The sequence below is a fragment of the Diabrotica undecimpunctata genome, chromosome 3, assembly GCF_040954645.1.
Source record: "Diabrotica undecimpunctata isolate CICGRU chromosome 3, icDiaUnde3, whole genome shotgun sequence".
Lineage (NCBI taxonomy): Eukaryota > Metazoa > Arthropoda > Insecta > Coleoptera > Chrysomelidae > Diabrotica > Diabrotica undecimpunctata.
In genome coordinates, this window is record NC_092805.1 from 87,503,050 (window position 1) to 87,518,630 (window position 15,581).

General features: G+C 32.5%; 1 protein-coding gene across 3 annotated transcripts in view; it reads right to left on the bottom strand.

The window, feature by feature from the left end:
- The window catches only part of p53, a 44,794-nt gene that overhangs the window by 4,655 nt on the left and 24,558 nt on the right, over positions 1-15,581 (bottom strand). For all 3 annotated transcript variants that reach the window (XM_072526229.1, XM_072526230.1, XM_072526228.1), the window contains 3 exons: positions 13,511-13,742; positions 7,494-7,680; positions 108-255 (listed from right to left, as the gene is read on the bottom strand). In XM_072526229.1, coding sequence (XP_072382330.1) covers positions 108-255; positions 7,494-7,680; positions 13,511-13,742 — 567 coding nt within the window. The remainder of the gene's footprint in view (positions 1-107; positions 256-7,493; positions 7,681-13,510; positions 13,743-15,581) is intronic.

Below are 15,581 nucleotides of genomic sequence, written 5' to 3' on the forward strand. Positions count from 1 at the left end.
ATTGTGCAGATAATAGTTTCACCGTATACAAAAAAAAAACTTTTCCCTTAATTTAACTCACGTAATTATTGAATTTCCCCTTAGAAACAATTATTACAAATACTTACTAATCATTGTACTGATTTTAGACAAGACATTAGTGTATGGCGCTGTTGTTTCCACTCCATTACCAGAATGGCGGGCAACCTCTCCAGCCATGAGGTCATGACAATATTTAAGGACATGTCCAATATTATGTTTTCCAGCGATGGGGATCTAGTAAGATGTAAGAATATCACCATTAATATGAAAATATTATTATATTGATAATGTAGTAAATCATAAACATTCGCAGTGCGCAGTTCACGTAAAACAAATTAACTTATCAATACCAGTTTAAAAATCTAATCATTTTCAAACTAATTTCTAAGTAATTCCAGTACTGACTGAATAAATTAAAGATATTAGAAAAGTTTTTTGTTCATGATCACATTTTCCACAAACATTACAAACTACATAAGTGTGTTGTGAACATGTCAACGTTTATTTCAGTAAATACGAGGATGTATTTACAACTAAACCCTATTCATTCTACAAATTCCCAATCGTCAATAGAACCACGTGTAAGCCAAACAGGGTCGTACTGATGTACGACCTATGTATCGTATGATTTTTAAAAATATTTACTTTTGAAACTGTTAGTGTAAGAATTTCTTGAAAATTAATCATTATATCACAATTAAACTAAACTCTAAAAAATAACACGACCAGTAAATAACTTACCTATAACTATAACATAAATATAACACAATATATTAACTTAAAAATCAACACGATACAATCTGAATTTAAAATGATGGCAAGTTGGGATCTGTAACATGAGAATCTGTCTAATAAATTATATTTAATAGCCTCTTGACGAATGAGACGGCGAATATCAACACGTGCTCATGTTTACTGATGGGAATTTGGTAAACGAATAAACTTTAGGTAGTTTAGTTCCGTGGATAAAGAAAATATTGAGTCACCATAACAATGAATAAATCTTGTATTTAGGAGGATTACATATAAACTACTTGTATTTGGGAGGGTTACGAGGTAAAAAGATATATGAAGACATGCTTATCATCTTTGAGCCTTTTGAACATGAAGACGATTAGGAAAGCCAGTTTCTATGTCCACTCCCGTAAAAATGTATGCAGTTCATGACATGTGTTTATTTGGGCGCATAGATCAAGATATGAGAAATAAGGAAATACGTGTTTGGCGGAGGAAGGCGATGGATAGGGACGACTGGAAAAAAATTCTTGGGGAGGCTAAGACCCACACAGGGTTGTAAAGCCAAAATGATGATGATGTTTATTTGGGCGAGTAACATACGTTAACTGAAAAACAAAGGACACTTAGACGATCTCAAAATCCCCATACTTAATGGTTCTTACTTCATCAATAACAAAGATACTGGATGTTTTCTCTATTTTTCCAACTTCTTATTTGGTTTATAACTTTTTAACCACACTGTATATTTTCTTTATATCCTTACTGCTAGATGATGAAAGTATCAACACAGATTTTTTAACCGACAACTTTCCCAATAGATCGATTGATAAAGGCGGTCCTCAAGTCGGCCTTCACTATCGTGTGATTTAAATCCTATCGATTATGTATGTTTTGGGGATAGTTAAAATCCAAAGTTTATAATGTGAAATACATAGTAGGGAAGAAATTCTTGAACGAATTCAAGACGCGTTTTAAGACATAATAACCCATACGAGATTAGGAAGTCAGTCAGACATATTACAAAAAGAGCAAGAATTTGCTTTCAACAAGGCGGTGGTCAATTTGATGAATTACTTTAGTTTTGATAATAGTTATTTTTCTGCAAATTTTTTTTTTAATTTTAAGATACTTCGTTGCTTAAAGTTATGTATTTTTTGTTGACTCTATATTATTTATCTATTTATTAATTAAGGATGAATATTTGTTATAAATTATTTTTCGCGCATAATAAAAAATAATAGTATTAATTAAAATTAAAATGCAGTAATTTTTTTCTACTTCGAGCTCTCGCAATTCACATAGTTTCACAACGCAACTTCAAAATGTTACCAGAAAAAACATTTTGCTGAAAATTCAAAGTATACCACTTAATTTAGTTTTGCATCCTCTTTTCAAGTGCAGAATCCATTTTTAAAAATCTAATGTACAGGGTTTTATTTTTGGGTCGGAATATTTTTCCAATATTTTTCAATCAGGACCTGGATTTCTTATAATTATAAATAAATTAATCGATTGGATACCTTAAAGAGTATTCGCGTGCCAAATATAAAGAAAATATACAGTTTGGTTAAAAAGTAATGAACCAAATGAAGAAGTTGGCAAAATAGATAAAACAACCAGTATATTTGTTATTAATGAAGTAAGACCCATTAAGTATGAGATTTTTGAGATCGCCAAGTGTCCCTTTTTACAGTTAACGTATGTTACTTTCTCAATGAAATACCCTGTATATTTCTACGGCCCAGAAACAACGCAGTAATCGTCGAAATTTTTTCACTCTGATTCTCCATGGCTTAAGAAATTTCGTGTTCAAAGCTGGAAATGTTTTTGATTCAGTTCAAAGAGTCACAAAGTGTCTTTCCATTTGCTTTTGTACGAAGGCCATACATTTAAAATTAGTTACGGAACTGTCTAAGGAATCATTTCTGTTTCCCTTTAAAAGATTTATTGCGCGAATACGCAAGCCTCAAAAGATGGTTTCCGATAATGGAAACAATTTTACAGAAGCTAGTTCGGAGTTAAAAGCCTTAAGAGAATTTTTAGAGCAGCACACTCCCGCGATAAGAGAATCGTTGCTAAAGAATAATATTTCGTGGTCTTTTATACCTCCATATTATCCACATTTTAGCGGACTGTGGGAAAACGGAGTAAGAACAGTTAAGCATCATTTACATAGAGTTTTGTAGAGAAGCTATAATAAATTCCCGACCGATTCATCCTTTATCCTGTGATCCAAATGATCTCTCCCCATTAACTCCTGCACATTTGCTCATCGTAAGTCCACTTATTACCAATCCAGATCCAGATTTGCGTCATATTTCAGTTAATCGGCTCTCAAAATTCCAGCAGATTCAGCAGCTTTCTCAGCATATATGGGAACGATGGAACAAAGAATACATCTCCGAACTACAAAAACGCACGAAATGGACTACTACTAGTTGCGGAAAACACGTTAGCGCTCATACAAGAGGACAATTTACCTCCATTAATGTGGAAGTTGGGTCGTGTGATCGAACTTATACACGGCAGTGATGGTGTAGCCAGAGTTTTTAAAATAAGACAGAATGATATCATTACTCGTTCTTTGTCCAAGGTGTGTCCATTGTCCGTTTCGGACTAAGTGTATTTCATACATTCGAACATTTAGCGTTAGCAGTCGATTTTGTTTTCAGTGTTTGCCAAGGTGGGGGCCATGTTCACGCCACTATCATGTTCACGCCATTAATTCATGTATTTTTCCGATGCGGCAACGAAGCAGTCTAGGCAGATACAGATGTGTGTCATATATGAGAAGATTATAAGAAGAGTCACCAAAAGAATCTCCAGGCGACAGCGCACAAAATACGAACGAGAATCGAAGCCGGCGGATAGCGAGCGAACATAATACTTATTAGCGGTCATATATTCATGTATTGTGTTAATTCAAATAAAGTCCTTTTTCACACGGAGTTTGATTATTTACCAGCGGCACATTCGAAGTGCAAATCAAGTTACATTCAAAATGTATATTCAATTAATAGGTATACTTGATCTAATTTACTTACCGTTGCACGTCATCCGCGTCATAGTCCGTGAGGTTACATGATACCAACACGAAATATTTAGGCGGTAGATGTATTCTTTTTTAGAATCACTTTACCGAGTACACTGGCATTAAAGCCACTAGACATATTTTATTATATACGCGTAGAAATAATATTTAAAGTTTCCTATTAATGTTAACTTAAAGAAATACACAATATATTTCATTTAATTTGTATACATGCATTAAAAATCATTTTTATGAAGAACATTTGTTCGGAACACACTGTAACTGTAATCGAACGAAGGTGATATTTTCGCATAAATTTTTAACACTTATTTGACAGTTGCGGTGTTGACTAATGTTAATAATTTAATGAAAAAAGTGTTGTTTTTGTTTAAGTATTCCATTTTACATCTTTATACGACGCATACAAGCGGCTCAAATTGTTTTTAACAAGATTATTTTTTAACTCTTGTTTTGTTTCTATTTATTTACATTAAATATTAATTTGTTTTGTTGTATAATCCACTTTTGCAATAGTTATGTGACCGACTTGATTTAAAATGGATTCAGAATGTTTTTATACTTTGGCAACTATGTCAACTTCGTTGGTTGTTGGTGTAAAGATTGGTTGCTGAAAAGACATACATACTGTCACGTACATTTATTAGAACATGTTCGAAAATTATTAATTTTCTTTTTTACTAACTCTTCATTAGTATCCGCTTTCACTTCTTGAAATTTAGCAACCAAAATATTTACAGCTTTTTTCTCTTTTATCATGATATGATGTCTATTTTATTTTCCAAAGACACTCTTGTTCTTTATAAATGTCAAAGAAATCTCTTAAAAACTTCTAGCTATAAGCCGTTTTCTAAATTTACCAGCAAATGATTTTTTTGCAGTTGTACGATTTTGTCGTTGTCACAATATACACGATCAAATTTACGACCCAACCAACAAATCGCGCCGATTTGGTCGAATGGTGCAAATACACGATCAAATTACGTTCAACTTTGTAGCATTCGACAAAATCGTGCTGTGGCGTTAGAACGTGAGTAGCGGGCTTTATGTTCATTTTGTTTTTATACAGGTAAGTGTTTACAACTGTAAATTTTATACTTTAAATTTCAGGTCAAAATTTAGAATTTGGATTAATTTTTTTTAGAAATTTTGTTTATTCATAAAAATGTCTTAAAATCATAAATCGGGTGCTCTAAAACTAAAGATACGGAAAAAAACAGAAAAAAAAGTGCAGCCGTTGGAAGGCAATCCTTAGAAAATATGGGATTTGTAACTTCATGTTCTAAAAATGAAGAAAAAATTGAACCAGAGTCCGCTGCACAAACTGAAATAAATATACGAGATAACACAGTGCCACCTGAAGAGGAGCTAAATTGTATGTAAATATTGAAACATTTTTACCAATAGATATAGGATCTTTACCTATCAATATTAATGACCATCAAATTAAAAATGTAGTTGAATAAGGACATAAAAATAATCCCAATGTATTCCCAATGTATGGAAATTCATAGGGTCATAGCAAAAAATCTTTTTTGTTTTCCATGTTGTCTATTTACGACAATCCCCCTTTCAACAACATCTTCATATGTACAGCTATTGGTTGAGGACAAAAAATCGGTTGCCTGTAAAGTCGGTTTTACGGGCGAAAATTTTACGTGACAACGTCTTTTTCTCGGTAGAATATTTATTGATATGAATATTATTAAATTGCACAATAGGAACAAGGAATTGAATGAAAATAAGAATTGCACAAATTTTAACTATAGAAATATATTTTGTTTACTAAAACATTGTACATGTAAACTTAAACTTAACTAATTTCTATTTGAGTGATTTTGTTGAGGATAGGACGATGATAGGAGAAATATGAAATGAAAGGAAGTGTTTCTGCTGTAATGTGTCTTGAACGCCAAGAACGCTCGAGAAAGACAGAGACACAAGCACGGAAGCACGCACCGATTCAACGCGCCTAATTCTCTAGTGCTGCGCGCGCAGCGGACCGATCATGTTTGAGTGGGAGAGAGACGCAAGGCATTCGCCGGTCCGACGGGCCTCTCTCTCGTTCGGTGACTCACTGTAACAGACGTGAGCGGGCGTTACACTTTTTCATGAATGACTCCGAGCCACAACCTAATTTAAGACGTTGTCACGTCAAAAATTGGTTATAGAAAATTATATAATAGAATTCCAGAGCACGAAAGTAGTGCAAACCACAAAAGTTACTATTTAAAATGTAGGTGTTTCTCTACATTTAATGATTTCCACTCGTTAGTCTGCTAGGGTTGAAAGCATTTAACAACTAGCACAGAAATTATCTGGAATTCATAAAGCTATAGAAATTATAAATTTAAATATAACAGAGGAATTAAAAATTAATTTAAACTAAATAAAAAAAAATACATCAACAAATTTGAATGTGTACTACTAATGTCATAGATTTGGTTTAAAATTTTAACAGCAATAAATCGCAGAAGTCAAATATTACAGTGCAGTCAGATAACTATAGATATGGATATTAATACTATATTAGGGCTTCTAGAAGATAAAAGCCTGCGAGATTTTTTGATAATTTGCCTGGGACCTATATTATAGTAGTGACGCGACTGATAATTTTGAGCCCGACCCAATATTTCACTGTGAAATATTTAATATTCTCATATATTGTATAACAAGCAATTTAACCAGAAGATTTAATACGGCAAATGAAATTCATTCACTATTTAACATTTTATGGACATTCCGAGGTGAAGATGACGACAATATTAAGAAAAAATTGATACATTGCGCGAGTTTTATAAAGAAGACATCAGTGAAGAATTGGAATTCATTCAAATCGGAATAATTATTTCTTTACATCGTTATTGCGTTAAGAATATTTTGCACATTACGGGTGAGAGTCTCACAGCGGAAAGATCCTTTAATTGTCTTTCTAGCATAAAAATGCTATGAGGTCTACAATGAAGCAGGATCGGTTAACTGGCTTAGCAACTTTGTGCATTGAGCATGATTGGGTAAATTTTGATGATTTTTGTATGATTTTTCGAAAATTATAGATATCTTTGCCAACCAGAAATCTCGAAAAACACCTCTATTATAAATATTTTCACTATTATAAATATAATCAAAATTTAATAAATTTCATATTTGAAATATTAATTATTATTTGTTATTGATAATTTTATTTCTATAAAAATTAAACATTTTTTATCCTATTTATATTTTAGGTAGATCCTATTTATATTTTAAGGCTTTTGATTTCATCGATTAAATACAGTTGGTTTTAAGAAAACTTTAATAATGTTAAATACGCGGGAGGTACTGTAGTTGTAAAAATATTAAAAAATTAAAAAAGTATCCGATACATATGATAGAATACAGTAAAGGTAAAGCAAATAAAGCCACATTCCATGTATAGACTTAATATTCCATGTACAAATAAGATTATAGGAAGTAAATATAAAGATGATCCAAGAAGACATTTCTTAATGTTCAATATGTGCTGATAATGAATGCGATTTTTGTAGGAAATACTGTAGGTAAAAATTAATTACAGGAGAGAACGAAGTAATAGAATTGTTTCTGAATGAAAATGATTAAAACTTATAGGTCAAAAGAAAAGTATTCATACTGTTAGCTTGAAGATGAAAGGTTATACAAATTTAAATTTAGTGAGAAAACTTACCTGTATAGTGAATTCTCTCAAATCTTGATTATTACTAACAATTTTTTTGGCGGATTTATCCAGTTTTCTCTTTTTGCCCTTTGGCGGTTGCGTCTTGCCCGAATCGTCTGCTTCCTCCTTTTCCTTATCACGTTTGGGACAAGAGCATATTCTCACATTCAATGTCTTCCGTCCATATATTTGAGATCTATAAAAAAAATTACATCATGCATCTATAATTCTTTTTGCACTGTTTTATGAAGATTATACTATAAACGCCGATATAGATGGCAAAACTAAGATAACCAAATGACACATTAAAGCAAAGAAGTAACAAAACACAATGATTTAAAAATTAAATAACGAAGACATGCAAGGAAAAATTGGGAGACATGCCAAAATATAAAGAGCTATATATCGCAAAATATGAACATTTCTAAAGAAGAATATAAAACAAAGATGCCAGTTTACATTTAGAGAAAAAGAAGAGCCTGTATTTATGTTTAGCAAAAACATAACAAGGTCTTTCAATAGGAACTTCCGAACTTTGACAGCTAGTAGCGGCCATATTGTTGAAGCTACATCTTCAACTTGGGAGTCACTTATTCCGTCTGTTTTGTTAAAATCACCATGCATTGGTATAGCATTCAACAATATGTATATATATATATATATATATATATATATATATATATATATATATATATATATATATATATATATATATATATATATATATATATATATATATATATAGTAAACTCTTAAATATTGGGGAAATCTGCAAGAAAGACTCTAATGAGTATCAATTGTTTCGCCGAACGTTTTCGCCAAAGAGAATTAATTTGGCTTCTTCAGGGCTGAAAGAGAATAAATTATAATTAGCTACCATATATTATCTATTAAAACATTATTGATCTTACCGTAACTTTGTAAATTGTAGAGTTTGAATATTAAAAAACTTTGCTAGTAACATAGTGGTGTTTTTTGTTACTATGTGCAAAAAAAGTTTTTTTTAATTAAGGTTTGAAATGTATGGTAGCTTTGAACTTAACACGCAAAGGTTTACCCAAGGTTAATCGAAAAACCCAATGTAACTACATTTAAAAGGAGGTAATTCTTTGAATTGTCGGCAATAACTAAATTTTTGATTTTTAGAAAGTTTAAAAGTGAGGTTCTGTTTTAGCCAGAACGCAAGCGCTGACAAATTCAGTAGTTCTTATAAATCTTTCTGTCGTTAAGGTTCATTGGTAAAAACGAATGAAATTAAATCCCGGTATAGGGAAATATTATTTTGATTTTCTTTATTTAATTATATTCTATTGTTCATGTATTATTATATCTTATTAAGATGTATCTAAGAAAAGCAAGGGAATGTTTTTTTAGTTAATGAAAATTAATTATAAAGGTAGGTTAGTTGTTAATGGATATATCAGTCAAGTTAGTTATCTGTGATGTTGTATTGTTCTTGGTATCTGATTTAAGTAAGAAGTGGTATATATCGCTTAGATTCTTAATGTCACTCTTAACATTAATGGAGAAATCGTTAAGGAAAATATAAGACATTTCAATGAACTCTCTTTTAGATTTATTGTTCTCACTGTTCTCATATATATATATATATATATATATATATATATATATATATATATATATATATATATATATATATATATATATTCTTATTATAATATAATAATCTTAATATTCCTCTTATTCTTTGCTTGGATTCTTGCTTGTTCTTTGCTAATTCCTCTGGTTTCTAGGATTGAAGTTACATTATCCCATCTCTTCATTGGCCTGCCACTTGGTCTCTTAATTTGTCTTCTCGCTTCCCACACTTATTTAACTGATCTTTCTTGATTCATTCTAAGCATATGTTCATACCATCTTAGTTGGGACTCTTCAATTTTCTTAATAATTGGTAGGACCTTAAGATGTTCTCTAACTGTCTCATTTCTAATCCTGTCCAATCTGATTATGGCCACTATTCTTTTAAGAAAATTCATTTCTATGCTCTGTATTTTTGATCTTAATTTACCAGTAAGCGTCTAGCTTTCTGCCAAAAGTTAAAATCGGCATAAACACCCTCTCATAGATGGCTAGATTTTGGGAATACTTGTTTTTTGGATAAAAACGTACTTTTGATTGCGTGGTACATCCGAATAACACTTTCTATTCTCGAACTTTTTTCAGTTTCTTCAGTCCCTCTGTTCTCTATTTGCACTTCCAAGTATTTATAGATTTCGAATTGTTTGAGTGAATTTCCGTTAATTTTTATCTTTGTTTGTTTTCTATTTTTTCCGCATACCATTGCTTTCGTTTTCTCCTCATTAATTATCAAATTTTGTTTCATTAGTGCAGCGTTCCATACTTGTAAATTTCGATTAAATGTTTCTTCGTTTATTCCAAATATCACAAGATTGTCTGCGTATGCGCACTCTGAGACCCATACCGCTTCTAGATTTCTATGTCCGGCATATAATTTCAGTGTTTCTATTCTAGTTCCTTTAATTATGTCATCCAGACGATGTTAAATAGTATGTGACCTAGGACTCCCCTTGACGTAAATACTCATTTACTGTAAACTCTTCGGATTCCAATTTATCAGTTCTGACACTGTTCTTTGTATGTCTGCATACACTCATAATGGCTTCCCTGACTTTGGTATTTACACCTGTCTTTTTTAAGTATATGTCTATCACCTTTCTTGGAGTACTGTTAAATGCTTTTTCTAAATCAATAAAGGCTTGATATAGCTCTGTTTTTATTATTTCTTTAATATCACTTGCCAGGTTGTTCATTATGTCTCAGTTTATCCAGTTTTGCACTTCACTAATTATTAAAAGTTAACCTTGTTTATTTGTTTTTAAGTCACTTTAACCTTTAAATGGTTTTTAATGTTTTACGGTCAGTCCTTATCACTGCCGTTATCGTATTATTTTAATTTACACATCGACTTACCTCAATAATTATTTTTCGTTGCAATTCACGAAAAATCGGGATTATCACAGACGAAAAATAATACGGTATTTAACTAGTCACTACCACGTTGCCATATCCCACAACAATACATACAAATGATAAAATTGTTTTATCAAAATGAATGTTGTTTGGACAACATTCCGCGTGCTTCTCACATTTTACAGTAGCCATAATTGTTGTTTCCGGGAGGACCATTCGCAGTATGGTGGTTAAACTTGTGTCACTGGTTCAGTAAACAATCAACCAACACCCGTAAATCGATGAACCGCAAGATTTGCAGAAAACATCGCCGCAGAAAAATTCAACTGATGCGGAGCTAAAGATAAACGATCATAGACAACTACGTATGTTCTAAATGGAAGATTTGGAAAGTGGCCCTAATTTTCATCGAAAAATCATCTTCAGCGAAGAGACCTATTTCTGGATGGATGGGTATGTCAGGAAACTCGATTGGGACGATACAAATCCAGACGAGATCCAAGAGCGTCCCATGCATGCCGAAAAAGTCACTGGTGTGGATTTTGAGTTGGCGGAGTCATTGGTTCATATTTCTTTAAGAACGACGTTGGCCAGACCATCACTGTCAACGGCGAGCGCTATAGGTCAATGATTACAGTTCAAACTAAACCATTCTTCCAGGCGTCATAGTTTATCGAATTCTCTCTAACGCATTAAGTTGAAAGCGACAGAAAAACAGGTACGTCCGTGATTATTATACATATCTTCTTCTTCTTAAAGTGCCTATTCGTTCCGGATGTTGGCGATCATCACGATCACATTATACATATAATTTAGAAAATTATGTAGCGTTGACGGATAGTTGAATATTTAAGCGACTTCTACTTATGGATATATAATTGGTTGATGATTAGACGACGCTAAATCGATAACCAATAAATGATGATAATGTTTTTTTTTTCAGATGATGGTTGAATGTTAAATGTTTTATTAATAGTTTTTATCACTGGTAACCATGATTAACCACTGTATCAGCTTCGATAACCAAATGATAACGGTAGAACTACCACAACGAAAGTGAAAGCAAACGATTGTGTGGTCGACAACACATGGATTTTCAGGCTCACTGTAACGTGGAATTTTGCAATTAAGTGAAATCCATCAAATACATCTGTAAATATATCACAAAAGGTAGTGATATGGCGGTTTTTGGCGTTCAAAATCCCTATACCAATGATGAAATCAAGCACTATCAAGTTGGTCGATACGTGAGCTACAATGATACGATTTGTACCTCATCATACAATATAGCAAATACAAAATTCCAATGTTGTACATTTAGCCATGCACCTGGAGGCAGACAACAAGTTTATTAATTTCGTCGTTACCTAAGCAAACCATTTGCACGAACTACTCTGAGATCCCATTTGGAATTGGTTATTAGACTTACAATTATTTTGTCAAAAAAATTTCAATGTAGAAATCAAGGCGAAGAGGTCAAAGGTGTAGTGTGCCCATCATTTAGTGCTGTATGTCAGAGCGCAATTTGCTTGAAAACGATAATCATTGGGACATTACAATCACTGAATTGTTTCTGCATCTCCAAATCCTAAAAGCTCATTGTTTGCGATTATTATGTATCTCTTTGAATTCTTTGAATCCACTTGAACTGTGGAACAATTACACGGATGACATGTCAGATTTCAATTTACATTGCACATTTACCTGTCAGTTCAAGAACTTCCAATCTATAGGTGAATGAAGAGATACATAACCAAGCTTTGATTTTGATCGAAGGCATTTATTACGTCATGTGCAGCAGTTTGTTAGTCAACTTAGTAATGCCACGGCCAAATCGTGAATTGAACTACAGTTGTAATCGAGAATTGGAAGGTAAAAGTGAACATGATCTAGATGCATTGAACCATTTAGTTCTAACGAATGTACCAATATTGAGCCCACAATAGAAGGAAGTGCACGATGAGCTAATAGAACTAACTGACGACAAATAAGAAAGTTGCATTGCTAAACGATCTTTCTGTCGAAGGGTTCTCCAAGCAATTGCTGGCTATCGGTAATGGCCGTATTCCTGTCGACGAATGGAATTTCAATTAAAACTATGTAATGGGACGCAGAAAATTTCGTCACTGCAGAATTATCGAGAATGCCGTTTACAAAGTAGAGATGCCACTTTGGAACAGGATCTGTTCTTTTCGAAACAGGTTTTTATATGGAACAGGTTGGAACAGATATTGATCAATAAGTTTTCCTGTTCCAATATAACAGTTTTTATCACACAACAGACCAGGAGACCAATGTATACTTAACTGCTGTGAATTGCAGCTAGTAGTGGTAGTGATGACAACACTGGCGCTGTCCACAACGTTTTCTATTCCAATGTCACTACTTACACACATAACAGATTTTTGTGGAATGTTCACAGTTGGATGCTTTCTTTCAATATGTTTTTTTAAGTTTGTTATTGATGATTTATACGACTTGTAACTTGTGATTTGTAACTGACACAGATTACACTTCGCAATCGTGTTGTCAACTATGGTAACAAAGTTCCAAACTGGCCTACTTTTATTATGCCTTGATACACTTTCCATTTTCAATAAAGAATTCAACTCATCATAAAAGAATATTTTACTTAAAATGAAAATAACACGTAGGTATTAAACCGGCAATAAAACTATCTAAAATTTAATTCTACTGCGACTCGCGACAAGACTTCAAACTTTCAAAACATACAACCACAAATACAATGGTCTATTGTTAACGCAACAACCTTTCTGGAACAAACCGAACCGGTACTGAAGCAACCCGTACGTAACACAGTGTCAGTGTTAGTGTTGGAACAGTTTGGAACTGAAGCAGTTTTTTTGAAACAGATAATTTTTGGAACTGAAACAGGTTGTAACAGTTGTTGAAAAACCCCTGTTCCAACCATCCCTATTACAAAGCTTATTTTGAACGACCCACCTGATGTGTGTTTTTATAACAATGATATCTAAATAGAGATCAACAACTTACCTACTATATCTTCTTATAACTTACTGTCTTATAAATTAGAAAATTTTTGATATACTTACTCACTATCTTCCAAAGTAAATATGACTTCAATAGATCTTCGATTCATGCCAGGAACAGGACAAGAATTCTTGCAAGTAAATTCGAACATTTCTCGAATACTGTTAGTTCCCATTTGTGGAAACGAGAGTGGAATGATTATGCTTAAGCGTTCGTTATTGGTTTTATCTCCAATATAAAAAGCTGATTGATTCTGGCATCTTATAATGTGTGGTCTGATATGTGCCATTATATCTAAAAGTAGTTGAACGATTTCAATTACAATATTTGTGATAGGTTAGGAAAGAAAAATGTACTATTCACTGAAATAAAAAATACACACAGACTCCTTTATTTTATTAGTTGCCGATATTATTCTCTCGTTGGCTTTAACCATAAATACTGTAACGAAATAGATGAATAAATAAACCGTTAAAACGGATAATCGGTGGACCTGGCAACGAATTAAGCGCGAACCAAATTGTTATAACATACATAAACTAACAATTTACATGCCTGGAGAGTAGAATGATTACATTTTTGATCCCAAATTTAAAAAATCGTGCCTTTGTGTCCTAAAGGAACTCTATCTATAAGGTATCTTTCCCTTTCGATAACATTGACGAAGTCTACAGTCTTAATATTTGGCCCAAAGGAGCTGCCGTTAGGAGAACTTCAAAAGAAATTTTCAGCACATAAAGAAGACTTAGGAAGAAACCTTCTACAAACTTTTATCCAAATAAAAAAATTCGGGTACGGGTGACTTTGGACTTATTTTTGGTGAATTTTGAAAATGTCATAACGTCCTTGCTTAGTAAAGTAGACAAAATGATCATACTTGGTGATTTTAATATAAATTTTAAAATTGAATCTGACCCTTTTTTGATATTTAAAATCTATTAACATCTTTTGGTCTAAAAGTAACTATAAACGATTATACTAGAATCACATCCCAGTCCAGTAGTTGCATCAACAACATTATGACAAATTTTTCTGAAAATATCTACAGAGTGGGCGTATTTGAACCTTGTTTTTCTGACCATCGAGCTCAATTTTTATTTATTGACTCTGAGTATAAAGTTGTTGACACTAATCAAACATTTCAACGGTTTTTACTTCTTCTGGTTTACAGAAGCTTAAACGTACGCTAGCTAGTACAAATATGGACTTTCTATGATATTAATAATGATCCTGATTTTTTAACAGTATTTCTTACCGAAACTTACAATTTAATATTAAAGCATTTTCCACTAAAAAAAAGTACGACAAACAACTGAAAAAACACCCGTGCAATGGTTTAATAATGAATTAAGGTCTTACAGATCAAATCTTTCTCTTATTAAACACATTACAGATGCCACTAAGGATCCCGATTTGTTTAAAATATATAAACAACAAAAATTTGAATATAATCGGCAATTACAAATTGCTAAAAAGTCAGCTTACTGTAATTTTATTACCAATTCCAATAATAAACCTAGAGACTGCTGGAAAATAGTAAATTTCGAAAGAAACAACCCAAAAATCCAGTTGAGTACAACCTGATCTACCTCCAGACGAAACAAATCAATTTTTTACTACAATTGCAGAGAATATAATTACATCTCTTCCCACTATTAATGTCGATGTTCTCTTCAATTATAGAAATTATCGTTCTCCAAGCAAATCCTTTTTTTTTCGTCCCGTTGTGGAAGAAGAGGTCTCTCAAATAATAAAGTCTCTTAGTAATTCTAATTGAAGGGACGTTCACGAAATTAATAGCACAATTTTAAAAGAAACTTACCAAATAGTTTTAACAACTTCCACTCATCTTATTAACAACTGGAGTATTTCCAGAAGAACTAAAATACTCAAAAGTACTACCAACCTACAATGATGAATCCTCAAAAACTGACAATTACAGACCCATAAGCATTGTTTCTACTTTTGGGAAAGTTATTGAAAAGGTTATCAAACAACAATTTTATTCCTATTTTGAATCAAATAATTACTTTAGCAAATCACAATATAGATTCAGAAGTGCTTGTTCTACTATGAACGCGTTTTTTAATGTTGTGAGCGAGGTAATTGAGGGGCTTGAACGCGGCTATCGCA